This window comes from Amphiprion ocellaris, chromosome 15, assembly GCF_022539595.1.
Source record: "Amphiprion ocellaris isolate individual 3 ecotype Okinawa chromosome 15, ASM2253959v1, whole genome shotgun sequence".
Classification (NCBI taxonomy): Eukaryota; Metazoa; Chordata; class Actinopteri; family Pomacentridae; genus Amphiprion; species Amphiprion ocellaris.
In genome coordinates, this window is record NC_072780.1 from 5,126,950 (window position 1) to 5,154,715 (window position 27,766).

The 27,766-nt window shown below is 39.2% G+C and overlaps 3 protein-coding genes across 4 annotated transcripts in view; all 3 read right to left on the bottom strand.

Annotated features, from left to right (window-relative positions):
- Window positions 1-22,544, bottom strand: part of krit1 (KRIT1 ankyrin repeat containing) — a 28,515-nt gene extending 5,971 nt beyond the window's left edge. Inside the window, exons 1-17 of one of the 2 annotated variants that reach the window (XM_023265044.3) lie at window positions 22,311-22,544; window positions 20,590-20,759; window positions 19,414-19,570; window positions 19,213-19,305; window positions 18,993-19,122; window positions 18,649-18,892; window positions 17,709-17,824; window positions 17,421-17,564; window positions 17,143-17,299; window positions 16,104-16,211; window positions 14,972-15,128; window positions 14,625-14,776; window positions 14,326-14,492; window positions 14,051-14,138; window positions 13,741-13,947; window positions 13,458-13,574; window positions 12,938-13,266 (exon numbers count right to left, since the gene is read on the bottom strand). In XM_023265044.3, the coding sequence (XP_023120812.2) occupies window positions 13,177-13,266; window positions 13,458-13,574; window positions 13,741-13,947; window positions 14,051-14,138; window positions 14,326-14,492; window positions 14,625-14,776; window positions 14,972-15,128; window positions 16,104-16,211; window positions 17,143-17,299; window positions 17,421-17,564; window positions 17,709-17,824; window positions 18,649-18,892; window positions 18,993-19,122; window positions 19,213-19,305; window positions 19,414-19,570; window positions 20,590-20,691 (2,229 nt within the window). In that variant the 5' untranslated portion in view covers window positions 20,692-20,759; window positions 22,311-22,544 and the 3' untranslated portion in view covers window positions 12,938-13,176. Of the gene's footprint in view, window positions 1-12,937; window positions 13,267-13,457; window positions 13,575-13,740; window positions 13,948-14,050; window positions 14,139-14,325; window positions 14,493-14,624; window positions 14,777-14,971; window positions 15,129-16,103; window positions 16,212-17,142; window positions 17,300-17,420; window positions 17,565-17,708; window positions 17,825-18,648; window positions 18,893-18,992; window positions 19,123-19,212; window positions 19,306-19,413; window positions 19,571-20,589; window positions 20,760-22,310 lie in introns of those variants that run through there. The other variant, XM_055017863.1, reaches the window with a different exon arrangement.
- LOC111565075 (lanosterol 14-alpha demethylase) lies at window positions 2,363-11,706 on the bottom strand. The gene is made up of 10 exons (XM_023265045.3): window positions 11,459-11,706; window positions 11,274-11,372; window positions 9,854-10,030; window positions 9,628-9,754; window positions 6,320-6,494; window positions 5,055-5,174; window positions 4,674-4,869; window positions 3,910-4,005; window positions 2,972-3,140; window positions 2,363-2,894 (listed from the first exon to the last, which is right to left on the bottom strand). Exons 1-10 carry the CDS (start codon window positions 11,612-11,614, stop codon window positions 2,716-2,718), a joined length of 1,494 nt encoding a protein of 497 aa, XP_023120813.1. The 5' UTR covers window positions 11,615-11,706; the 3' UTR covers window positions 2,363-2,715.
- Window positions 22,545-24,453: 1,909 nt separating the features above from the next.
- On the bottom strand, window positions 24,454-26,708 carry rpz2 (rapunzel 2). Its single transcript, XM_023265048.3, has 2 exons — window positions 26,625-26,708; window positions 24,454-25,476 (listed from the first exon to the last, which is right to left on the bottom strand). The coding sequence occupies exon 2, from the start codon at window positions 25,428-25,430 to the stop codon at window positions 24,744-24,746; it is 687 nt and encodes a 228-aa protein (XP_023120816.1). The 5' UTR covers window positions 25,431-25,476; window positions 26,625-26,708; the 3' UTR covers window positions 24,454-24,743.
- Window positions 26,709-27,766: the final 1,058 nt, after the last annotated feature.

Below are 27,766 nucleotides of genomic sequence, written 5' to 3' on the forward strand. Positions count from 1 at the left end.
CTCTGCTGAAACGTCCGCGCGCAGACACTTTGGGAAGCTGGATGTGGTTTTTACCTCCAAAACATGACAGAGAAGTGAAAGAGAAAACACTGTTTTCACGATGACTGGGAGGAAGAGTTCTTTTTCACGACAGTATGTGTTCTATTTGCGGGGCGACTATTGCGTCGGCAAAGCGGCACAATGTGGAGAGACGCTACTTTAGCCGCTACAAAGCTTCCATGCTAACTAGCCACCTGCTAGCGCACATAGACTGTATGCTAACTAGCCACCTGCTAGCGCACATAGACTGTATGCTAACTAGCCACCTGCTAGCGCACATAGACTGTATGCTAACTAGCCACCTGCTAGCGCACATAGACTGTATGCGCACTACGGACAGGAAAAGCCCGGCGGACGGGTTTCGGACGTACAGTAGTGCAATTGAAGTGGTGGACAGACAGCCTTAAAGACAGCTTTGGCATCTACAACGCGGCGAAAAGTTTCTTCCTGGAGAAAAATGTACCATTAGAAAAGCTTGTTTCATTGACGACAGACGTGGCTCCTCCATGACGGGTCGGCATGCAGGCTCCATTGTACGATGCAGAGGTGATCCAGACTTCCCAACATTCCTACATTACCACTGCATCATTCACCAGCAGGACATATGTATGTACAAAAGTGGCCGGATTTGATCATGTGATGACTCGTGTCGTGAAGATCATAAATGGCTCCAAAGCCAAACAACCAGGACATTGAAGATGCTGCTGGAGGAGCTGATACTACTGGTGACCTGTTACTACACACAGAAACCCCATGGATCAGCAGGGGACCAGTTTTGCAACGTTTTTTTTTTTTTGTCATTGTTGGCTGAAATCAGAGTTGATGCAATCCAAAGGGGAAGACACCTCGCTGCTTGAGGACACTGAGTGGATTCTTGCCCTCGCATTTTTAACGGACATCACTGGGAAACTGAACCATCTGGACTGTGAGCTGCAAGGTAAAGGTAAGACATGATAAGCTCTGCAGTACCAGGCTTCCCACTAACACACATTTACAGACAAAGAAAGAGGTAACACATGTTGTCATTCAAAACACCGTGCCATTACACAAAAATGTGCAAAATAATTAGTTGAAAACATGTAATGATATGTTATTTGTTAAAAATGTTGCAATGCTGGTGATTAGTACTAATGTGATAGGATTCATTTTAAAATGTGTTGATTTTTTTTTCTTACATAACTGATAATTTGTACAAACATGGGACAGAGTTCATGAATTGTTCAAAAATGTTACAAAGGTAGTGGTTTGCACAAATGAAGCATGATTTGATGACAGTTAATGATTTCCTAAAAATGTTAGAAGTGATAATTTGCACAGAAATGTAACTGGTGTGATTTTGAACAAAATGCTGCAAATATGCTGATTCATACAAAACTGCCAAGAAAGATATTTACCAAAGTTTCAGAGATGGGATACCTCTGACTTTTAAATATTGGAACAGATTTCCATTAACATGTGTGTTTCCTACCGTCATTGGTGTGGAAATCGTTGTTAATAATTATTGTAAGGAATAATTAACATAAATGTGATCAGACAGTCTTTTTACTTATTATTTTCATTATTATTATAGTTGTTTAAAGATGATGGCGCAAGTTTGCTATTGAGGAAGTTTGTATCAAACAAGGTGCCATTCGTACTACTCAGTACCCTTGAAGTTGCTCTCAGGTTCAAACAGGTTGGTGACCCCTGAAGATGACAATGCCAGGATTCATGCACTGGAAAAAATGCCCCTCTCAAAACAAGAAAAAAAAAACTTATTTCAAGGAACTTTTACCTTGTTAACTGAGTAAAGGTGTTTTCAGCAAACTGAAAACAGCCATGGGAGTATGTGGGACCTTTAATTACCCTTATAGCTGAAAAAGATTTATCAGAGCATCAGCTGACAAAATAAATGAGGACAAAGCCGAGATCCCGTCTCCCAGTGGGATCTTGTAGGTGGAACAATAAAGGCTCATTGTTTCTCTGCCATATACAGCTCATGTTAGTGATTCTGTTTATTCATTGTTTGTAATGTAGCTTTATTCGTGAGTGTTCGTGTTCCCTTTGCAGGTCCATTTGGTCGCTGTTCTGGAGCTTTTGACTGAACTGCATGATCTTCTAGTTAACATAGAACTGTTTCCTGAACTTTCAGCTCAACTTTAAAGCCTTTATACTCAAGTAGTCCTAACAAAGCTCAGAAAAAAAAAATCAACATTTACAATTTAATTACAGCTGGTCAAAGAAGGAAGACCATGTGACTCAATCAAAAGCTCCAAACAGACCTGATGGTGAGATGAACGGTTTGTGCAACTGCTGTTTCCAAAGTGAAGAAAGGACTGTCATCTTCAGAATTAAAAAATGAAACTTTACTGGACAACTGTTGATGTAAAATAGTCCTCTTGTGATGAACGCAGATGCTTGATTCAGTCAAAGGCACTCAATTATGTCTCATTTTTCTAAAAATTCACATTGTGAATATGAGTATCAGTGTTCGAGTCGGAGTCACACATCGTGTTTGTTCACTCTGGAAACACAAATATCTAAAACTGATGTATTCTACTGACATTGAGTGACAGTTGGACTCCACACTAAATAAAGGAAACATAAAAGCACAGGTTTGACATTTAAAAAGTGCATTCATCTAAATGTTCCTCAACACAAGTCCCATGAAGCTTTACTTCCTCCACTGCCTGCCTCTCACTGCTTCCTCCTCTTGTATCTGATGATGGGGTTGTGAGGGGTGTGGATCATTGTGGTGTAGTTGATCGTGGGGAAATATCCGTCCACCAGGTCGAAGTCGTACAAACGCAGCAAAGTGGACCAGATGGTTTTGATCTGGACGTAGGCGAAGTTTTCCCCGATGCAGCGATGACGGCCTAGAAAAGAGACGATGTTTTATTATAATCCGATTTAAGACTGACTGGTTAGCAGAGAGACAAACGAACGTTCCTACCGGCTCCAAAAGGCACATAAGCAAACTTCTCCCCGGCAGCAGGGTTATCGTTGAGGTAGCGGTCGGGGTTGAACTCCATCCTCTCCACCCAGGTGTCGTGCAGACGGTGGTTGACGGTCGGGGAGACGCAGACCTGGTGGCCCACAGGGATGGTGTATCCTGCAGCAGTCTGAGAAACCCAACCACAAAACACAGATGTTGGCACAAGTGTTCTGAATATAAAGTCATGGATAAAATGTTAGACCACCCTTGTTTTCTTCATTGTTCTGCTGTCACAGCAGCCCATTTGTTTTTGGGCTTGTGGTTCTCCATTTTGCGTTTGATGATTTTCCACAGGTTTTCAGTTGGATTTAGATCTGGTGATTGAGCAGCCAAGGCATGGTTCCAATGTCAAAGAGTAGCCCCAAACATGACCTGGTTCATTTGCCCTGTTCCACCCAAACTGAAACTACCCCAGATGGTCACTGATCCACCCTCATGTTTTACTGTAGGGGCAGACAGTCTGGTTTGTAGCTTCTCCAGGCTTCCTCCTAACCAGTAAGTTGGCTGGAGTGGACATCTACTGAACATTGGATTCATTGGATCATTGGACATTGGACCATTCTAGGTCTTTGCATGTGCTGCTGATGACATGAAATGTCCTCTTATATACCCTGGGAATACAATGAAGCTGAAGCATGTCAAATAGGACATAAAGTATTATGGAATCAGCTGCATTTTTTTGTCGTGTTCATTGTATTCTTCAGGAAATGTACCTTTAGTGGTACCAGACATTAAAATGAACAAGAAATTGAAGAAAACAATGGTGGTCTGATCATTTTTTCCATGACTGTACATCAAATTACAGAGAATAAACTTTAAGAATAAAGGTGAGTAACTTCTGGAATAAGGTTGAAGAAAATGTCTTGAGCAACGTCTGTTCAGCCAGGTGTTCCTACCTGAGGAGAGCGAGCCATCCTCATCATGGTCATGATGGGAGGACGGAGACGCAGCGTTTCCTTTAAACAGCGCTCCAACAAGCTGAGATCCTTCAGCTGAGGATGACAGCAGTGTTAGAAAGCAATATACAAAAGTGTCCTTTCACACCAAATTTAGAAAACACTGTCAGTCTGTTTCAATCAATCTTTATTGGTCATTGCACACTTTCATATACAACGAAAATGAAAAAATCCTAAAACAATCTAAAGTGATTACATGTATATCAGTAAAACTTCTCATATTTTCTTTAAGAACATTCACATAAAAATCAACCAAAATCCAGCGAATTTCGCTGGATTTTGGTTGATTTTTATGTGAATGGCCCACAGGGATGGTGTATCCTGCAGCAGTCTGAGAATTTTTATGTGAATGAGTTTCTTCTTTACCACCAAAAAAATGTTCACAGATTTCCCAAAAATGTTGAAAATGTGGACATCAGAAGTTTCACTATGAAAATATATTTTTTTCCACATTTTCAAACTTTAAAACAGGTCAATTTTGACCTACAGGACAACATGAGTGTTAAAACTAAATCTCCATGTGGGGATATCTACTTTTTGTCGCCTCGCTTTGTCCTCTAACATCTCTGGTAGGAGGGACTAAGATATTAAAGTTATGTAAAAGCTCACTGCACCATTTCATACTAATTTACTGAATAATAACAGGTGAAAAGTCTAAAATCATAACAATAAGTCAACCGTGCCATAAAATGACTGATTCCTACCTGATCAAAGTGGAGTGGAGGCAGATCTTCTCCACACACGGCCTTTTGTTCGGCGAAGCAGCGTTCCTGCAGAGCTTTGTCTCTGGCCAGGAAGAATCCCATCCAGGCGCTGGTGGTGGAGGAGGTGTGCTGACCGGCCAGGAGGAGACCGATCAGCATCCCTGCGATCTCGTCGTCGTTCAGTGGCCGCCCGTCTCTGAGGAGCAGCAGGAAACACATTCTGTTTTCTAATATTTTCTCTGAACTCCAATTACACCATCAGCTAAAAACGTGCTGCAGCATTACTCAGCTCAGTTAAAGTTTCCTGAAGCTAAACACACTTTTTGCTGTTCCCGGACATTGTGTTGGTTCATATTTATGGAGATTTCCGAAGCTTCTTACTTGTAGGTGGCATCGATGAGCGTCTGCAGGATGTCGTCCACTTTCTCTCCAGATCTCCTGCGTTTCTGAGTCACCTTGTAGAAAATGTTCTTGATCTCCATGTGAGCTTTGTCCCTCTTCCTAAAGACAAAAAAAAAAGAGTACAATGTTTCCACTCAATATTAAGTAGTATTTATATTGTCCTATGTAGAAGTTGAGTCAGATACTAGCACATTTTTTGTACTTTGTCTGGAAGTGGATGTCATTTTCTTGTTCTCTTATGCTTCTTCATAAGTGTCTTGCCAAATGAAATTTAATGTCATCTTCATATTGTGGCAGATGCAGCACTAAATGTGTGCAAATGTGAGATGAACTGAGGGACTTTTGAAGTTCATGGGATAAATCTTGCATACATTTTTATTAAAAGTTTAAAAAAAGTTTTTTATGTTCATTATTATCATGTCTTTACAAATTCCATAATTATTATGGAAACAATCACTTATTGATAAAAAAATGACTGGATATCACTAAAATGTCAAATAAATAACTGTCCAAATTTAATAACAACCACCTAATTAGCTAAACAATAATAAATTGAGCTTATTCAGAAATAGTTTTGATTGTGTTCTTGTTATTAAATTGAGATAATCATGACAGATACTTGTTTTTGGCAATATATCAAATTTTATATGTAAAATAACAAATTGCATCTGTGTCTGTGAAACCACTTTCCACTAAGTTCCCCATTACAAAAACACCTTTCTAGGAAGTATGTTAATTCCAGATCACATGACCTGCTCCACATGTCATTTCCTCCTGAAGAAAAGACTGGCCAGACTCCAAGGCTTTCTGAGTTATTTAATATAAAGTAATGTGTGAGTCAAGTGTGGATTTATGGCATGTCAACAGGTTTACTACAATATCTTTATGAATAATTTTCAATTTCAGATTTACTCAATTGTATATATAATATTTAGAAGAATCTTTGTGTAAAAATGCCATGTGGTGTTTGGTTATAGGTGGCCATGTTGATTTTAGGCCTGAAAACAGCAAAAATTTCAACTATAATACCTTTCAACTACGCTGCAAAAAGTCCCACAATTATATATTGATCCAGATAAAAAAAAAGAACATCTTCTTTGTATATAATGTTCTTTGCAATTTTGTGTTTCTAATTTATTCTTGTTATGCCTTTATACTTTTACTTTTTTGGAGCTGCTGTAACAGTGAACTTTCCCCACTGTGGGATCAGTAAAGTTTATCTTCTATCAGAGCTCTAGAGCTACCTGAAGCTGGGCAGAGGCAGCCAGCCGGGCAGCAGCCAGGCAGCGTGGCTGAAGCCTCCGTCCAGGTCGGCGTAGAGCTGCGCCACTCGTTCATCCAGCATGCTGCGAATCTCCTTCCCATGGAGGCAGCTGCTGGCTGTCAGGATGATCAGCTCAGACAGAGCCTCAAACAGGTCTGACGGAGGACAAAGAGCATTTAGTAAGAACCAAACAGACACAGCCTGCATGCATTTTCAAAAATCTTATTTGTTCTATATGTTGAAAACTTTGTATAAAACATGTTATGATCCCAGTTCTTCTCCCTCCTTCTTCCCGTTTCTCTCTCCCTTTTCTCACTCTCCTGTATCTCTCCCTCACTCTTCCATGTCATCTCTCTCTCCTGGTCTTGTCTCTCTGGCTCCCTCTGTCTGCATCTGTTGGTCTCTGTGTCTTTCTACCTGTCTCACTCTCACTCACCTGCCTGCACTCCTGATTACAGCTATGAGAGTGATCAGCCCGTTTAGCTCACCTGTCTGCAATCACACCTCCACTATACAAACCCAGCTCAGTCTCTCACTAGACCTCCGTATCCTGCATCATCTCCAGACCACCACAGCTTCATGGACGTAACTCTGCCCCTGTACTCCTGCCGGTTCCTGTTTGGTTCCCCCACCTGGACTCACTTTCCCCCTTTTTGGATTTCCACCTGCCTCGTTCTGCCTCAGCCAGCTCCCGGATTCCCTGAACCTGCTTTCCTGCCACTTCCGTCTAGTTTTTTCCTGTTGTGAGTATTCAGTTTTGTTGGATTGATTTTAGTTTATTCATTAGTGGTTGTCTTGGTTTTCCCCTCTGTCATTAGTTTAATTTTTGTGGTCTTGTCTGTTTTCTCAATTATGTTAGGTTTGTCAGATTTCAGCCCGGTGTTCTATAAGTGTAGACTGGGCCTATTCAATTGGCGGCCCGCGGGCCACATCCGGCCCGCGGACCCCTCACAACTGGCCCACCCCCCAGTGACCCCTTTCCAACCATCTAAAGCAGCTCTATTCAATTACCGGCCCGCGGGCCACATGCGGCCCGAAAGCAACCCTCGAGACGACAAGTTCTTACAAAAATTCCAACATTATTGCGAACATTGAATGCAACACTTGCCGTAACCTAGCAACTAACCCACAATGCCTTGCGTTGAGGAGACGCGTTTGAAAAGTTAACATTAGCAGTTCTATACAGGTGAAAATAGCATCATGTCTTTTTCTATCCTGAAACGACAAATCGGCGAGGAAAATCGTCGGTTTAATCCTGCGTGGACTGACAAGTATTTATTTATTTACCACCAAGTCCGAACGCCAAACCAATGCGTTTACTCTGCAACGAGTGCGTTGCAGCGCTGAAAGATTATCATGTCCGAAGACACTACATTGAAAAACATGCCGCGTTTCGGACAAACTTTCCCGAGGGATGTCATGAGAGAGCGGCTATAATTCAGAGTTTGACTGCATCTTACAACCGGAGCTGTACTACAATGAAGCGGACCTGCACAGCTCAGGAAAGGACCACGAAAAAGAGGCCGTTCACAGACTCAGAAACTGTGAAGGACTGCATGTTGGCTGTCGTGGATGAAGTTTTAACGGACGATAAAGTTAAGACGAGTGTGACATCTGCTATCAAACAGGTCTGACACGTCAAACATTCTCGCCACAGATGTCTTCGAGACATGGTAAGTGCAACAAAGCAGCGTGCTGTAGCAGACACTAAAGGTAGTTTTATGTATTTATGTGACTATTTTCTGTTCACTTATTATAAGTTTAATATTTAAGAAACACATTTTGTTTTGACAGTTCTTTCACTTAGTTGCACTTTATTATGCACTTTGATGTCAGCTTTATTTCTTTTCAAAGGGATAGTAACTATCACTGTGCCTACTGTTTATTTTTTTGATTATATGCACTGAAGCTGTGACTGTCTCAGATGAGACCAAATATGGCCAGGGACACTCTCTGTTTTTTGTTATTTCCAAAGAAGAATAATGTCTCAAGTTCTGAAAAGTTACTGTTAACCAAGTTACTTTTTAATGCACTTTCAGATGTGACCAAAACAAAAGATGGTGTTTCTAATCTACACTTAGTTTTTATGTTCATATGCACCTTAACATGTTTACCTATCAAAATGTGTTGAAGTTGTGTGTTTGAAATGTAAAATTTAAAGAAGCAGTATTTCAGCACAGGTTTAGTTTAAGTACTGCTCTTCTATTATCTTTATGTCCTTTTGGATGTGGCAATACGTTTATAAACATCCAGTGTCTTTGTTATCTGTTTGTGTTTATTTTAAATGGTTAACTTTGCTCAGTGTCTGCTAAAAACATCCGGCCCAGCTCATGTTCTTAGTCTGAAAATCCGGCCCCAGTGAATTTTTAATTGAATAGCCCTGGTGTAGACCATTCAAACCTGTGCAGTATCAATATTTTTGTACATTTACAAGATTCTGTACATTACCTTTTTGTTTCTACATACATAGACTCTATGCAACATCAGTATTTTCTCACATAAGAAAATTTGCAGTTTTTCTACATGTAGAATAAACTGCAGTATTGTTTTTTTTCCCACATTCAGAGGAATCTGCAATATTTGAATTCCTTCATGAAGAATGTTTACAGTGTCATCAGTACTTCTGTATATTTCTAGTTAATTTGTATTTTTCTACTGACATCCCAACATTTTTCCACTATTCGCTTTGCTGCAGTAACACTGCAAAAAACAAGAATCAGAAGAGCAGCAGCCCAGCAACTCAAATCCTGAAAGCTCCAACAACATTGATGACAAAACTAGAGATGAGCTACTCTTAAAAATAAAAAATTACGTCAAAATATTTAAATACAAATTCTGACTTACATGACATGCTTTTATGGAAAATACATGACTCACACTATGTTTAAATTAAGAACTTTGAGTTTTTATCACTTTTGACTAAAAACTGAGGTAAAATTAAGGTACTGAGTCAAAATTACTAAAAGTTTGACTTCCTGTTTAATGATCTTAACTTGAAAGCTCAAAAATAATGAAGCAAAAAGAAAAAGTACATTTGATCTTTTTGTCTGAATCGATAACTTGGAATTAACTTAAAATCTAGTATCTCATAATTTGGACGGCAAATGAGTGGTTTAGATTTTTAAAGTCACTCTTAAGGCAGAAATGGGCCTCTGCACATTAAATGTGAGGCTGCACAACGGATTGTAAATTAATAGACTGCCACTCTGCAAAACTGTAAAAACTAAAAGTGACTCCTTCATTTTCTAATATTCACGTTTTAATCGTGTGATCAGTGAAACGTCTTACTTCTCTCTCCGCTGTCTCCCCATCTCTGAAAATACTCGAGGGTCTCAGCCTCGATGATCTTTACATGCTCCTTAAAACGGGCGATGTTCAATCCAGTCTTCAACATCTTCTTTTGTTCCAGGAAGATCTGCAGCGGATTAAAATTCAATGTACAATGTATTACAGCTGCTTTCTGTAGATGCTTTCCTTTTAATGCAGCCCGTTTGTTGATAAATGTGACACTCACAGGGTTCGGCACGTCGTAGGCGACTCCTTTTCCAAACACCGGAGTGGTCAGTCTGGAGTAGACGTCCTCTGCGTTCAGCTCTTCGTTCTTGCTGTTGAACATCAGGGTGGCAGCTTCACTGCCCAGCAGGTAGGTGAAAGTTTTGCCCACCATGGTGAAGCTGAACACTGGTCCGTACTGAAGGCGCAGCAGAGTCAGAGTTTAATACATCTAAGGAGCGGCATTTATTCCTTACAGTTTTGTAAAAAAAAATAAAATAAAATAAAAAATTCCTTAAATGTGAACATTTTCAGAATTGTACTTTTTGCACTAAAACAAAAAAGGGAAAACTTGGAGTTGTGGTTATTTATCAGTTATTATGCTAACTTTACTGGTCCAGTCCACTTGAGATCAAATTGGGCTGAATGTGGCCTCTGAACTGAAATGAGTTTGACACCCCTGGTCTGTATACTCAACCTTCATGTCGTCCTGTGGGTCAAAACTGACCCGTTTGAAAATGTGGGAAAAAAATATATTTTCACTGTGAAACTTCTGATGTCCACATTTTCAACATTTTTGGGAAATCTTTGAACATTTTTTGGTGGGGAAAAAAATAAATGTTAAAAATGTTTCTTAAGAACATTCACAAAAAAATCTACCAAAATCCAGCAAATTTCGCTGGATTTTGGTAGATTTTTATTTGGATGTTCTTAACAGAAAATTAGAAGTTTTACCGATGTAAATGTAATCACTTTAGATATTTTTAGGATTTTTTTTTTTTTTTGGAAGATTTTTACTCATTTTCTAAAACTATTTACAAGAATTTTCTTGCCAAATTTGGGGGATTTTTTTTTTAAATAAATAAAACTTTTAAGAAAAACTTTTAAGGAATTATTGGAGTTTTCTTCTTGAAGGTTTTGCAAATTTTCAGAAATTTGGGGAATTTTTTTGCTGATTTATTGGATTTTTTTCAGACAAGGAAACTATATTTTTTGGTGCCAGTAAATGAGGACAACAGGAGGGTTAAGTTAGAATTTTATAGAGTTAGAAATCCAAAGATGTTTAGTTTGATATCATACAAGACTGAGAAAAATAGCAAATAATATTTGAGAACGAGGATCCGGTAATATTTTGCACATCATTAAACAACTTCAACATCAAATTTGATGTGCATATGGGGGAATCTTTATAATTTGAACAGTACTTTAGAATAATTCTTGTGTATTTTTGTTTTTCTATCGACATCCCTACATTTTTTTTGCATTAATCCTTTTTTGGCTGCTGCACTCATTTATGTTGTAATATTCACATTTTATCACAAAACGGCAAATATTCATACTTGAGAGCCAGGACCTAGTAGTATTGTTAAGTCTCTGCTATAAAGAGACAATAAAATGATTCTGATGTTCAAACAAATGCAAGATGATTTTCAAATACTTACTTTATCATAGGCATTTTCAAGAAATTCAATGGGGCTCTTCCCAAATGCAATAGCATGTCCAAGGAAGGGGATGCTGGAGGGAATGTAAGGAGGATATTTCTGTGGGGGGAAAAAAGAAACTTGAAAACAATACGAATAATGATGGATTTAAACAGAAACTGCATATTGGTGTTGATTAAACCCACCTCGTCCTTGTCAGGTGTCTGTCTGAGCAGCAGTTTGGAGATATAAGCCAGAGTTAGTGTGATGACTGAAGCTGCCAGCACCACTGAGGTCAGGTTGTCGTTCATCCTCCCCACCGTGTCCCCCAGCAGCTTACTGCCTATTTGATAAAACTGCATTTTAGCCCCCAAAAAACAACCTCTCAGATGTAAAAGTAAAGCGCAGCCGTTCAGCGTCCAGTAGCTGTGAAGTTCATGCTAGCTGACCGTCGGTAATATTTCCCCAACATCTCTACCTGCCAACTCTGGTCCTGCCCCCGCCTGACCAACGCTGGCTTATGATTGGTTGCCGGCCGCGTGTCAGTCAAAGAACGGTCGCTGTGATTGGCTGCCGGTACCTGAACCCATGTCTTGCTATATGATGTCACCGCAGTAGGACGAAGATGGCCAGCGGTGAAATATCGATTTAACAACTTCTGATAAGATTTTTACTCTCCCAAATTGTTTTATTTGAACTCACACTTTTCCTTTCAGTTTAAACTGCGCGACCAGTGTGGTTATGAATTATTTTCACCGCCCCAAAGAGGTAACAAAATACTCCTGAGCACCAAGACATTATTAGTTTATTGTAAATTATTCAGTTTAAGTTAATCGATAATGACGCAGCTGCTATAAACTCCAATTAATTAGCAGCAGAGATGCTAATTTTTACAATGATATATTTAACTGCTGCATCAAGAATTTTCTTTCAGCAAAAGCATAAAATGTAAGTTTAAAATCGAGAAAATAAAAAAATGTATGGACTGTGAAGTTATTATATAGAAAAGGCTACATTATTTGGGGTATAAATTTATCTTCACCTCATCAATAATATTTTAAACCTCAGTATGTTCCATATTATACACTGAACACAGTATATGCACAGTATTTTCTATATAACACTGCTGCAAAGCCACTAATATTTCTAAAGCGTCTTTTTTGTTGTTGTTTTTGACCTATTTAATGCCACTAAGACTCAAATTTTTGTTTCTAGCATTGGCCAGTTTGCTATATTGTTGCAAAGATTAATAATTGAAATATTATCAAAATCGCCATATTAACATGTCCAGCATCCAATCATGTCCAGTCAACATCCATCATATTCTCCAAATGTGAAGGAACATGCATGTTTCATACAGACTGCAGCAAAAATCACACTGTTATTTTAACAACTCATAAAATATTGTTCCTCTAAAGTTGGCACACACATTGCAGTCACAGTATCAGTCAAAATATTTGCACTATTGGAGTTTTTGCATATTGTTTGCATCCTCTGTGTCACTTAGTTTTAAAGCAGTATATAAAGTAATTTCTGTATTGACATAGCAATTATCCCCATCATCCCTCAGTGTTACACTATTTGCCTAAACAGATCATGTTAGAATTTTCCCTCTGCTAAATGAATCAGTCCAAAATAAAACTTTGAATCATATTGTTTATAAAAGCCCACGTGGTTCAAACACATTTACTGCGCAATCTGTTTATTAAAACAAACATTAAATAATTAACATATTTACATGCAGCCAAAATGTGTGACTCATCAAAATGCACAATGTAAAGTCGTGAAAGATATCACTAAGGCTGTTAAACAAAAATGAGGCGTTTGTGGAGAGTCCAACTCTCCGTCCAGAGTTATTGCAGTCGACTAATGGTCAGTCCGAAGAGTCTGGGATCTTTGGCAGCTGTGGTTTCTTCGACAGTTTTTAGCCATATGCATATTTGTCTGTTGTGCCTTTGTCATTTGGAGTCATCTGTCCACTCAGTTTCATTAAAAGCTTCACAATAAGCCCGGCCTGTAAAGGAATAATAAATACAAGAGACTATGAATGCTCCGATATTCAGTTTAACGTGGCAGCGTCTTGAAATTCAGCATTTGTAAATCAACTCCTTGTTCATTTGTGACCAGATTTGATCATTTCACTTTACATATAAATCCTAAAACACAAAAAAAGTTTGTAAATTCAAACCTCTTAAATTCATTCACCTGTTTTGTGTGCACAATGAAGTTCATTTTGTTATCACCGCTGTGTATTTGGAAGTACTGATCGGCATGTCCAAGCTGCCACATGAATGTGCCATACTCTAAACTGATGAGAAGAACCTGCAAGACAGACATTTGATACGTTATCATACGAAGCATCCACAAAAAAGAAACCACGTGTTCAATTAACGCACAAAATTAGACCTGTGGCTTTGTAATTACACATCAAATGGGAAACATTTGGCATCCGGCACAAGTTTAAATGAAGAGCAAGATGGCAGCATACCTTGGTCTCCATGTTCATGAGGTGCAGCCCCTTTGTGTTGACCCCGACGTAGACACGGATGACTTTGTGGTTACTAGCACTGGCCTTGGTGTAGACCTGGCCGGTGAAGAAAGCTGCTCCGTAGGTCGGGATGTCCCAGCAGTTTTGCAGGAAGAGTCGCTGCAGGTGATGCATCTCTTTACTCACCCCTTCACTGGTGCTCAGGGCCTGTTGGGGAGAAAAGGAAGGACAGACCAGGCTTGAGTCACCTCAGGGAGCAATGGGATTGTATATAAAAATTTTAAAAAAGGTATAATAAACACAAGTTTACTTTGTATTCATGAAGGATCCTGTTGGTCCAGTGGTACGCTTTGCTTTTCACCTTAGAGATCGGCACTATTGATTTTAGGTTTTCCTCACTGTGAATTAAACATTTTCATTCAACAGAAGCAGGATTCAAACATTTCTGTAGTGCAGTAACATTTAGCAGGAATGGCTTTTCAATATCATTTGCACAATTCCCGAATTTCAAGTATGCATGACATACCAGAATGTATAGAATCAGTAATATTTAAACATGAATATGGTATGAAAGCAGTCTTTTACTTGAGGAACCCTTGCTTGTGCTTCTTGCTCTCGTAGTTGCCATAGATGATTTGCAGGAGGAGGCTGGCCAGCGTGATCAGCTTGCTATCTGGAGCAGGAAAGAAGCCCTTCAGCAGGGAGTGACGGGCCTCGTCGAACAGGATCAGGATGGCAAGTGGATCCTCCACCTGGGACAGATCAGTAAGTAGCAGAGTGAGGAAGTCAGTCACAGCCTCCCACATTTCTAGTCAAACTGTCAGTGTCGGATGTTTTCTGACATACAGGTTGTGAACAGAAAGCTTCTTGTAAAGGTGAGCTACCTTTTTCTCAATTTCCAGAGGCAGTCGGACGTCCCTGCGGAGGAAGAGCTGAGGCGTCTCCCTTTGAGGATCCAGCACCGTCAGGTCCGTCACAATCTCCGTCCAAATGCGGAGATGCTGCAGGGGCTTGTGGTACGGCTTCAACTGCAGGTCTGACACACAAAAGACACACACAAATCTTCCTGCAATCTTGCATCCATAACACACTGTGTAAAAAGTAAATTGGACACTTGGTATTGAGAATTTTTGAGGTTAAAGGATACATCTGTGCCATTTATCTTTCTGCATTAAAATCACTGAATCAAAAACGGCGCTGTGGCTTTTGAGAGTTTAGCGTGTGGACTCACGGAGGTTCTCTGAGCAGATCCAGATGGTAAAATACTGCTGGGTGTCCTGAGAAAGACGCATGCCCTCCATGATCTGCTGCACAGTCGTGTTGTTGCCGTGTTTTAGCTCTACAGAGCGATAGGAGCCATCCATGCGGTAGATGCGCACCTTCTCATACTGTGGAACACATAAACACAAATACATACTGTAGGAGCCATGAATGAATTGTTGTTTTATTATAAGGTAAAGGGCATATAAATTGTTGTGTGTGTTTGTTTGTTTGTAGTATTATTTTGTGATTATGTTGAATAGGTTGATAGCGGGTCACCTGCATATGGGCGGGGATAATCAAGCAAATATATTCACCTGTTCACCTGTCTTGACGTTTTTTCATTGTTTGTTAGGGGGTGAGCTGGGTCGCTGTATTTTTTGTTGACTGCTATTTTTCTGCGATTGCTTTGATAACTTTGATTATGACTTTGTTCATGTTATCATGAGTTGATTATCTTTTTTCTTTAACAAAAGGTTAAATTTATTTGTTGTAAATCTCAGTGAATTCTTTTGTTTAGCGCATCGGACAAACAGTCTCAGTCTCTCAGCGACTCTTGTTGGTTTAAGTCGCTACACATATTATACACTAGAACAGAGAAAAGACTGTCTCTTACTATTAACCTCTGACTATACTTGAGGAAACAGCACCATCTAGTGACCAGCAGCCTTAACTAACAGCAATATCGATTAGGTTTAAAAACCAGCCTTACTGAATAAATGTAATGAGAATATTACATTCACGACAAGATTATATTCTTTAGAAATAGACATGCACAGCTGGGACACAACAACAGCTTAATCTCCTCCTGAATCACCAAAAAAAATGCATGCATAGACATGTATGTACACTTAAGTATGTTGAAATATAGAGTCAAGCTTTGCCTTGGTAGTAAACAGCCTCCTGAAAAGGCCGTCAGCATATAAAAACAATGGCACGCTTAAAAAGCTGTGATCAGTGGGAGCATGATTACCCTCCTTGGTGTGGCCCGTGATGATGCATGTCGCTGTGAAGTCAGTCTGTTCGCTAAGTCAGATCACTTCAACCACAATTTGGTTTCTATTACAGTCAGTGACAACAAACACAGTAACTATGTGACTCACTGGTTTGCTGTTGGCTTGCTGCAGAAGTTTCACCGTCTCCTCCCACTCATTCTGTTTGTTCTCCTCACACACTTGCAGTGGTGATCTCTTCTGCTGGTCTTCTATGTGCTGTCGTTGAAAGAGAATAATACTGATTATTATCTACTACTTTAAGAGCATTACGGCTTTTTTTTAAAAATGTGAATCATGGTATGAAGTTTTACTGTCTAAATTATCAGTATAAAACCGACACTAGATAAGCCAAATTTACAATAATATTTAGGGATGCACAATGATATCTGTCCTGTATCATTATCGATATCAGACGAAAAAAGCTTTAAATCAAAAATGTAAATGACTGTCAGGCTAAAACTTTTCAGTTTCTGTTTGAAAATGTTACTTAGAAAAAATATGTAATGTTTTACATCGAAGTTCATGTACTATTTTTTTTTATATTCTCCAGTGAATCGGTACATTTGAAAAGCACTGAATTTTGTGTCTGCATCTGCCAGTGGGACTTCAGAATAAGAGAAAGCATAATAAGAATGTAATTCACACAGATAGGAAAAATATATGGATATATTGGATTAAAATAAGAAAATATTGGCATATCAGATATCAACAAAATTCCAACAACACAAGCATTACAGGCATGTTCACTTTAGCAAACATAAAATAATTCCCATTGCAATGTACTTTAATGAATAACAGAACTAAATTAAACAAAAAAACAATTAATAGGGAACCATGTTGCTATGTTTGCCAGTTTTTCTATATTTCTACAATAAATATAATAATGACAATACATAATACTTACATAGCACTTTTCAAGACACTCTTTACAAATAAAAAAAAATCTAATGTGGTTTGGTTTATGTTCATCAGGCAAATTAGATTGTTTTATGAATTAATAAAGAAATGCATTATTACCTAGTGTGGCTAGTGCAGCTTCAGCAACAATTTATTGTGTTAAAATTTTAATTAATGTCGGCTTAATTGTCACAATGTACCTGCAGAAAACAGGAAAAGACCTGAGTGGTGAGAAAGTGATATTTTGTACCCGGTCGATTTCTGGATGCTGCAGCAGCAGCTGCACGATCTCTGCATGGCCTCCTCTGGCTGCAAAGTGCAGAGGGGAACTGAGCTGGCCGTTCAGCAGGTTTGGATTACAGTTACCTTTCTCCAGCAACAGCTTCGTCGCCTCCACTTTACCGTGCCTGGATGAAACCACACGTGCCATACTTAACCATCGCAAACAAGATAAACCAAAGTCCAAGAAAATAAGAACTTCTGGATACTTGAGAGTTTCTCAGGCTGTGATGGAAGCGTCAGACTCACCAGCAGGCGTAGTGGATGGGAGCCCAGTGATCGCTGTCCAGCTGCTTCACTGAGAAACCATTGTCCAGGAGCTTGGAGAGCAGCTCAGTGTCTCCTTCACAGGCACTGCGATGGAGAGGGAAGTCATCCACCCACTGGTGCTCTCTATGGAGACAGGAGTTTGTGTTGAGAACTTATAATGCTGTTTTATGAGGTGTAAAGGGGGAGACTATGGGAAGAAACAAGGCACAAAGGGTAAAAGAAATGGACAGTAATCAGAGTGTGGTTCATGTAAGAATGAGCCCTCACTTGTCTTCTGCCACACAGTTGGGACCATGTTGCCATTTCTCTCTCTTGGGGATCTGGATCTTGGAGTAGTCTGGTGCTCCAAGCCCAAAGTATGGGTTGATGATAACTTTGTCAACCTGCAAATAAAACAGAAGGAAGGTGATTTTGAATAAAATGATATTGAAACCAGAGGGTGCCAGTGATGATGCAGCCCGTTATGGCAGCTTTTTAGTCCTTTTTTTTTTTCCAATTTTAGCATGTTTTTTTCATGATGCCAAACATTTTTTTTTTTTTTTTTTTTAAACAGTTGTCGGCAATTTAAGTGTTGTTCATTCTACTTTTTTGGGTTATCTTGGAGGAGTGAGAAGATGAAATGGAGTGGAAAAGATCATTGCTACCGTTGCTCCATGGAGTTCTACCTGCAGAGCAATGGAGCCAACTACTGAACTATTGTTTACTCCCAACAGTGGCCTCTGATCTCACTGAGCTCTCAACAAAACTGTCGGGATGAGACATTCTGGAGGAATTTCTACGGGAGGAATTTCAACGGAAGAAATGTAAAGGGAGATGAGCTGGAGTAAAAAGGAACAGGAGGAAGGGACAGAGAGTTTAGATAAAGGCTTATAGACCACCTCTTCATCTGCTATCATGGGAAATATTCGCTCTATGGGTAATAAGGGAGGAGCTTGAGCCACTCATCAGGAGCCAAAGACTCTACCGGGAAAGCAACTTCATGTTTTACATGGAAACATGGCTGAAAGACTGTATTACTGAGAATAACACCAGAGTCAGAAATCAGAAGTTTCTACAGTGATAAATATTAATTTTTGCATCTGTTATATATGTCTATCTATCTTCTAGTCTTTCAAGTCTCTTCTCGTGCAAAAAAAAAAAAATCCAGCTTAAGAGGTTTTTACACAAATACTTCTTCACATAGAAGATCTTAAGATGAGGTCTCTACCCGGTTGGTGTACTGCAGATCAGAGCCGTAGAGTGGATTCAGGATGCACATGTCAGCCTTCTCCAGAGACATCATTTTGCTCTTGATCTCCAGAGCGGTGTAGCCCATATGCAGCCCCTCGTCACTCAGCTTTCCTTCACTGCTGTAGGCCGGGTTGCTGACGTTGGTCTTCACCCGCTCCACAGGTGCCGGCCTGAACAGAGCGGGGATGGCGTGAGGCACAGTGTGCTGCTCTGCTAACCATCTGTGGAGGTAAAAGAGGCAAAGATGAAGCCCATTTTACCCAAAACGTCATCCCACTGTTGGGAAAGAGAAGCTTGTGTTGATTGCAGATGAGACCTCACTTGTCTAAGGCCAGGAGCATTTTGGAGGTGATGGAGCAGAAGTGAGTGCTGGTCTCACTGCAGACTCTCATGATGTCCTGGAAGCAGTAGAAGTTGGGGCACCCAGGACTGTGGACGGGCTTGCTGTTGTCTGTTCAGAGAAACTCGTTAATTTATAGTATGTGCAGCTTAAACTTGCAAAATCTGTGGAGTCATTTACAGAAACGATTTTTTTGCTCACCTTTAACACTGACTGGCACAACAAAAAGTGAAGCTTCTTTTTCTTCATTGTCTCCTTCAATAGTAAATTTCTTCATATGCACCACACGCTTTCCTACAAACCAAAACTGTGTTTAGATCAGTGGCTGCTGAGCCTCTAACAACGATTCAAACAAAGCAGCTCACAACTCAGTCACGTGCAACTTGTGCACAAAAGCCTCACCTATGAAGCCTTGGTTATTGGAGATCGGTCTGATCGTTTCGTCAACATAATCCAATATGGATTTGGATTTGTCTCCTCCTGTTTTGATCTTTGTTGACAGAAGGACTTTCTTTCTTTTCTTTTCCTTCCCCTCCAAAGGCACTTCTTTCAGCAGGATCTTTACAGGCACCCAAAGAAACATGGAAACAGACAGTGTGTAAGGTAGCTGGTTGATCTGGTTAGAAGTAGCTTCTCATTTTAATAAATAATAACTTTCTTTATATAGCATCCTTAAGAACAGCAGTCACAAAGTGCTTTAACAGTTAAAACATGCAACAGACAATCAAGCAAGATATAGGAGACAAGTCAGAGCAGTCAATTAAAATAAATAGTAAATATGATAATAAATTAAATGAATAATTAGCAACATTAGCAATCATACCAACAAAGGAACTAGGCAGTTTAAAATACAAGCTTGAGATTTAAAATTACAAATTAAAAATCAAAAAAGTCAGAGAATTAGAGAGACGACATCACACCAAAGAACCAGGCAGTTAAAAGTAAAATAAAACGAGAGAACATCTAAAATAAACAGGAAACAATACAGAATAAAACACTGTGACTAAATGAAGCTAAAAGTAAACCTCACATAAAAGCAAGTCTGTAAAAGTGGGTTTTAAGAAATGATTTAAAAGAAGTTACTGACTCTACAAGTCTTATCTCCTCAGGCAGGTCGTTCCAAAGTCGAGGTCCTGATGGAGAACGCTCCGTCACCTTCAGATTTAAGCCTCGACTTTGGAACGACAAGAAGGATCCACCTGAGGATCGAAGGCTGCCAGCAGGTTCATACAGAGTCAACAGATCATTGAATATGGCGAGACCCTAGCGAGCTTTAAAAGTGATCAGTAAAATCTTAAAATTAATTCTAAAACCAACAGGGAGTCAGTGAAGGGAAGCCAGGATAGGTGTGATGTGATGTTGTCTATTAAAAACGATCATGAAACCATAAAACTGCAATTCAGTGAATCTCAGCTGGCAGTTGACCGTAGTGGATACTCAAGAATCAGTCAAATCTGTTAATGCTAACACCTGTGCAGTTTTTGCACTTACATTTGTATGTTTAGGGTGTTTATATTTCTTCAGGTTTTAGTATTTGTAATTCCTTATTCCTTTGTTTTTTATTGTTTCTTGGCTTACCTCATAGGCTTTGGCTCTGTATTCCTTTGAGCTCAGGCTGACTTGACTCTTTGGACGAATGACAGCAACAAACACATCTTCAAGGCTGTCCTCGTTACCCATCGCGTCGCTTTTTTCTCAGACCTGAGAAAGTATCCTGCACAGGGGCCAGATGCTGTGGAGAGGCATGCCTGAAACAGAAGCAAACATTAACACTACTGATGGTAAAAGTGACTTCATGTTCAAAGACTGACTTGTAGCTGGGTCAATATATAATTGTGGGACTTTTTGTAACATAGTTGACAGGTATCATAGTTGACATTTTTGCTGTTTTCAGGCCTAAAATCAACATGGCCACCTAGAACCAAACACCACATGACATTTTTACAGAAAGATTCTTCTAAATATTTTATATACAATTGAGTAAAATTGAAATTGAAAGTTATTTATAAAGATATTGTAGCAAAACCTGTTGACATGCCATAAATCCACACTCGACACACACTACTTTATATTAAATCACTAAAAAAGCCTTGGAGTCTTTTGTTCAGGAGGAAATGACATGAGATTTATAATTAACACACTTCCTTGAGAGGTGTTTTTGTAATGGGTAACTTATTTGAAAGTGATTTCTCAGACAGATACAATTTGTTGTTTTCCATATAAAATTTGATGTATCATCAAAAAAGAAATATGTCATGATTATCTCAACTTAACAAAAAGAACACAATCAAAACTATTTTTGAATAAGCTCATTTTATTAGTATTTAGCTAATTAGAAGGTGATTGTTATTAAATTCAGACAGTTATTTAGTTGACATTGTAGGGATATTCAGTCATTTTTTATTAATAAGTGATTGTTTCAATAATAAACAGTTATGGAATTTGTAAAGACATGATCATAATGAACATAAAAAACGTATTTTTTTTACTTTGAGTAAAAACGTATGCAAGATATATCCCCTGGACTTCAAAAGTCCCTCAATTATATTTTGACCCAGCTAATATACCTTGAGACAATTTTTTTTTTAAATGCTAAAACAGAAGCTTTATCTACTGACAAAATACTTGTAATATCTTTCAAACCTTTAGGCAACATTTTGGCTCATCTAAACTAGAACTCAGTGTTCCTGTTGTCTGACAGAAGACGTGGATCTGATGCACACGAAAATAGTTTTTAGTCATTTAACTTTCATGCAACTGTTAAGAACCAGCAAAGCAACAAATTAAATGCATCATAATTGTCTCAAATAAAATGCTCTAAGCAAAAGCAAGCGATTGTGATATTTAGTGTTGTAAAATGTTATAGTCGCACCTGGTAATGAGACATTACTGATTCTTGTGAACGCATCATAATTACGCATTTTGCAGCGCTTTTCTGCTATATGGGACAAACTTCGGCTTTATCCACTGTTTTGTTGTATGCACATTAAGTAAAATAGGATTAAAACAGCACACAGTGATAGATATTAATAACACAGTTCAGAAATCAACTTGTTGAGTTCAAAGGAAGGTCACGCCCCGGAAACCAGACTCCGCTGTCTTATAACAGTAACTAAACGAACTCTCATATATGCCATATTTTACACACCACATTGTGCTTACGGAACCGTCCCTTGTTCATTTATTTTGTCGTCCACAACAAACATGGTAAACTTTTTTTTTCCCTGAATCAGCAGCAGTAGCTCGGATGCTACACTCATCAGCGGCGCTTTTCCGCTCTTTGGGCAGCTGAAACTTACCGAAATCGACGTGGCTGCGACTCAAACACACCAAACACAGCTTCTCTCGGCCTTTCGATAGTCTGTACTGGGTTAAAATGACGATCCGAAGTCAGGAGGATGCTCCGGGTTAGCTCCCACAGCAGATATTTGTGTTAAAGTAGTCGTAGGCCTTTAACTCGGGGCAGGGCTGCAAAGACAAACAGAGGAATCACGTTTCATTACAGCAGCTCCGGTTGGACAACAGAGGACTCTGGTGGCGGAGAGGACTCGATGCGGCGGGATGAAGTATCGTCCCACTCACTCACAGGTTCAAGCAGCTCATTTATAAAGCTTTAACTACGTGCTGAATTAGAATTCAGCACGTTTAAACACGAAATTAGCAACCACTTTGCTTGCTAAATTGGAATTTAGCAAGTTTTACCACAAAATTAGCAGCTACTTTGCAACATTGCTCAAAATGAGATTCTTTTGGGAATATTTTAAAAACCCCATCTCTAACAACAATTATTGGGACATTTACATGGATAGTAGTAAATAATTCCCTTTATTAGACTGTTTAGATTTATTCTCACGAGAATAGTGTATATTTTTAAAAGAGTTAAACACAAAGCTACAGCTAATAGCTAGTTAGCTCAACGCAATTGCCAGGCAACCGAAGGAGACCTAGGGAGTCTAGCGCTGCTCAAAGCCAAGAAAGAAGCACAAAACTTTCTGGATAATGACAGTTTGTCATCTTTGCCCTTTTGTTTTTATGCAAATTAAACAAGGAATATATAATGTGTTAACTGTTGAGTTTTAAATGTGCTGGTAAACGGACTTGGATAGAGCCAGGCTAGCTGTTTTCCCTAGTTTCACTTGCTATGCTAAGCTAACTAGCAGCTGGCTGTAGCTTTACTTATCATTAATGGACAAATAATAGAGTTGATCAATCTTTCAGTGCAATTCTTTGTCACGAAGCAAATAAGCATACTTTCTAAAATGTGTCGCTGTTGGAAGTATTGCATTTCACACTTAAATACTGTATTCTGTATCAGCTTTAGTGCTTGAATGAATCATTGTTGACATTATCAATGTGACAGTTACACTGAACAACAATATAAATACAGCCTCCAAATGGGCTTGTTTTCTGGCTTAGAGAAAAGCATAAAAAATATTATTTTTTATGGTTAGAAAAGGGTTAAATTCTACCAGTTGTGCCCCTAAAAAATTGAGCTGTGACAAATTCTCAATCATTGAGTTCATCTACACCATGTGACCAATACACAGACACTTCTTTGACCAGTCAATAGAAAAGGCTGCCTTAAAATGTAGCTTTATTCAGATGACGTGACGGATCACAAGAATAAACGAGAATGGGCTGTTTGCATTCTGATTGCTGGAAGGCCAGGTAGAGCCACAGCCAGACACTGGAGTGTCCACAACGCCACTATTTATTGTCTAATAAATCATTTCATGGTCCCCCAAAATGCTGCCAAACCCCTCAGGAAGAGTGGGACAACATTCCATGAGCAGCATCGTCAACCTCATTCACTCTGTGTTGTAGATTTGTGGCTCGTTAATGAAGAGTGATTGTTGGTTGATGACCAAACACTTGACCCATTATAATTTACATCATGACACATTCTGGGTTGTTTCATAGCATCCATTCCATTGCTGAGATGCTGTGAGTTTGATCAACAAATATTTATATCCTTAAAGGGTGGATAGAATTTAATGAAATACTATATCCTGCATTTATATTTTTGTTCAGTATATTTTTGACTAACTGTTCAATAGACCAGATTGTATCGATTTTAAGTATGAATTCAATTTGAAGAGATGTGTGCCTTTTGGGCATAATCAAGTGTTATTAATTATATAACTTTTATGGATTCATTGTTGGTTCTTTCCATTCTTCCTTTAAATACAGGGAAGCTGGTTACTAAAGCAGGGCCTCAAAAACTCAAAGTAGATTTTTGAACTAAGGGTTATTATATTAACATGTATGCACCACAGGAATGTTTTATTCAGCTTACTAATACATTCTTTTTGTTTTACTTCATTGATGTATAACATTTGCTGTCAACTTCTATCTTAGAAGATCAAATATCTCAAAGTCTGTATGACTTCATATGTAGAAATTGTTGGTTTTAGTAAAAATTAAATGAACTTGACAAAGTGATAATTTCTATATTTTACTGCAGAGATTGTACAAAACTTCAGCATTTATTGGCATGTGACACAAAGCAGCTGAAAGTTATAGTGGTCTCTTTGAAAATAATGTACACTGTCAAAACAGTAACTAAAATGCTGCCATATGAACATCAGACACAGCTCAACTGCATAAATCAAAACATGGCTTTGGTTTTATACATATTTTTATATCATAACATAATTTGTCTTTTGAGATTTATAGATAGTTTTCTGTGTTGTTTCCAGCGAATCCAGAGGACGTTCTCTCTCTGTCCACGTTCAGGACGATTTGTCTTTGCACTGACTGAGCACCTCTTGCATCTTCGTCTGGATGTCCTCCACCCTCCCGGCCCACTTGTCACGCACTTCGTCTTCGTCATCCTCTGTAACAGCTGTGTAGGCCATGAGGGCGATGAGGCCCATGTGGAAGAGGTGGGTGATGTGTGAACAGCGCCGCTCCATGATTTCACGGTCGCCGTCGCAGTGGTCCAGGTACACCTTCAGCAGAGGTCTCCCAAACACTGTGTGTGTCCCCATCACACCACGGTAGTACACATCCAGGCTCACGGTAGACTTATCTCTCTCATAAATCTTCTCAAAGGTCTCCATGTGGAGCTGGGTGTTGTCTGGATCCTTCTTCATCTGCGCCACCATGGTGTTAAAGGCATTGTACTGGTGCTTGATGTACTCCTCGTACTTGCCGTAAGTTTCATTCACCTCATCAATGCGGATCTTCCTGAGGCAGTGTTGGTTCTTTTGGGAGATGCCCTCCAGTTGAATGTGGATTGCCTGGAAGTCTTTGTCCAGAGCGTGGCCCTCCTCGTCCACCAGGCCCTTGCGTGCCACCCCAACCAGGGAGGAGACAATGCCAAAGATGGGGTCGATGGAGGAAGCGAAAGACGACACTTTCTCCACGCAGCACAACACTTTGGCTGCAGTTTTCTTGATCTGTGCCGCATCAGCCATCGCTGCTACTTTTCTACTAAAGGTCTACACAAAGTGAGTCTGTAGGCTGGAGAGATGAAGAAAAGCACTTTAATATGCTGTAAAACTGAATTCATATTCAACTCAGTACTTTCAGCGTTTGAATACAGTAAATGAGAGCTTTAACTCAGAAGTTGGTCACAGATAGTCTAAGATGTTGCCTCATCTAGCATTACCCTGAAAATCAAACTCAAGACGAAGTGCTGAGCTACACACCACATGTTACCAGCTGCTGCTCCACATTGTGTAAGGTGATACCAACAGGTGTCGTCTTACTGTAATGTTACTAGCAACATGCTGGAATGAAGGCACAGACTCTGTACTTTCAGTCTTATTCAATTAGCTTGACAGCACCATAGCGTGTTTAGAGTATATTTTAAGAAAAGCTCATGTTGACATTGTAAAATTGTTCGTTTTGTTTGACCAGTAGTCTATAAACATTTCATTTAATATGACAGAACACAAAGACCAGCAAATACCACCATCCAAAAAGTCGCCTTTCAATTTTTTTGTCAATCAGCTGCTAATTTACCAACTGATTGCTTTAAAGACGGGATTAATTTAAAATGAAACAAACTGTATTGTTGTGATTATGCTCAAAGAAACTAGAAAAATGACTTAAATCTTTATTGTTGTCTCTAATATTTTGTTTTATGAAGTAATATTAGTATATATTAATTATAATAAAGCACTGAAGTGCAGTATCACAGATTACATATGCAGCAGTCAGCTCCTAATTTGTGAGACCACAGACTTAAATGCCATTGTAGCGCATCTTTCTCATACTTGTAGCATTAATCATCCTTCATAATGTTGTCCTTCTGGAAAAATGACTCTGGGACAACAGTAGGTGTGTCCTGGTTTGTAGTAACACAAGAAAGACTGGAAACAAAGAAATGATTACAAGTCGTGACCTGTAGTGTATCATAGCAGTTTATCAGCTAAAATAACCTCTGCAGGCTATTTTATCTGCCATCTTTAACATGAACTCAGGATGTGCTGCTGTTTGTTTTCATGCTCGTTTCTCTCATTTCCTGATTCCCAGCTACTCAAACATGAATCAGCTGCTCATGCTGCTATAATTTTGTCATCCCAGCTGACCAGCCCTCCACACAGACTTAAATCATCCTGTAGATCACAGATTACAGAGCACAGATGAAACCGATGTTTACTCACCAGAGATAAAACTGTTGGTATCCCTCTGTCTACTGTAGCCGTCTGACTCTCCTTTCCACCATTTTCCACCCTAGTCAAATAAGGACAGCCCCTTCCTCCCATATAAGGGAGTAAACATGAGGAAGTGACTCATGCATGCTCCATTCTGATTGGATGAGGGGAGTTCTTTCAGTATCACTGCAGCTGATGCTCCAACCACAGGCTGCAATACCAACAGTGGGCATCTTTTCTTTAATGTTAGGTTTGCACACCTTCCTAACCAGTTTGGGTGTCTGTCCAGATACAACAGCAACAATAATACACTTTATAACAAGGGAGCAAGTCACACGTCTGTGTTCGGTATCGGTGATAGTGCTGGAAAGAATGTACTTTTATTTTCAACTACTATTTGTAAACCAAGCCAAGTCAGTAATGTGCTATCATTTAAATGAAGTGTTCTTTAAGATACAGCTACAAAACATAAGCACAAAGTGTCAGTTCACTCAAATCATAACAGACATAATTATTTAGCCCTTTCTAGTCTTATTCTCACCAAGGAGATTACTTTGTCTGGAAAATTTCAGCAGTAAAATTCTCTTTAGATTTCTTGAAAAACAGAATTTCTGTATGGAAGAAGCTACCAACCGTTTGTTAAATCAGAATACAGAGGACATCAGAAGGCTTTTCCACATAAATATTAAAATTCATGATGACTGCTGCTTCAGTTCCTAAGGTTCAGAGTTTGTGTTTGCTGGTTCACAGTGAAACGGTCATATCTTTTTGAGACTAATGAATATAACAGAAACCTTAATGCTATTAGTAATATCTGTGATTCTCTTGCTGTGACAGTCAGGATGTTTGCTGTTAATAGTGGCAACAGTCCAGGACGAATTAAGTGAATAATGACACAAAATTCACGATGAATAGTGATAATAACAAACTTTCTTTCTATACCGCCTTGCAAAACTGGAGGTACAGTTTGCTTTGTAGAGCGTAAAAATATATAAAGCATTTGAAAACGACAATAAAACGTTGAAGGAAGGCAGTAAGACATAGGTAAAAAACAATAACATGCCCTGGGAAACAAATACAGCGTTATTCAGATGCCTGTTTGTACAGGTGGGGAGGAAGGAAGTGTTTAAGGTATACCAAAAAAATCACAG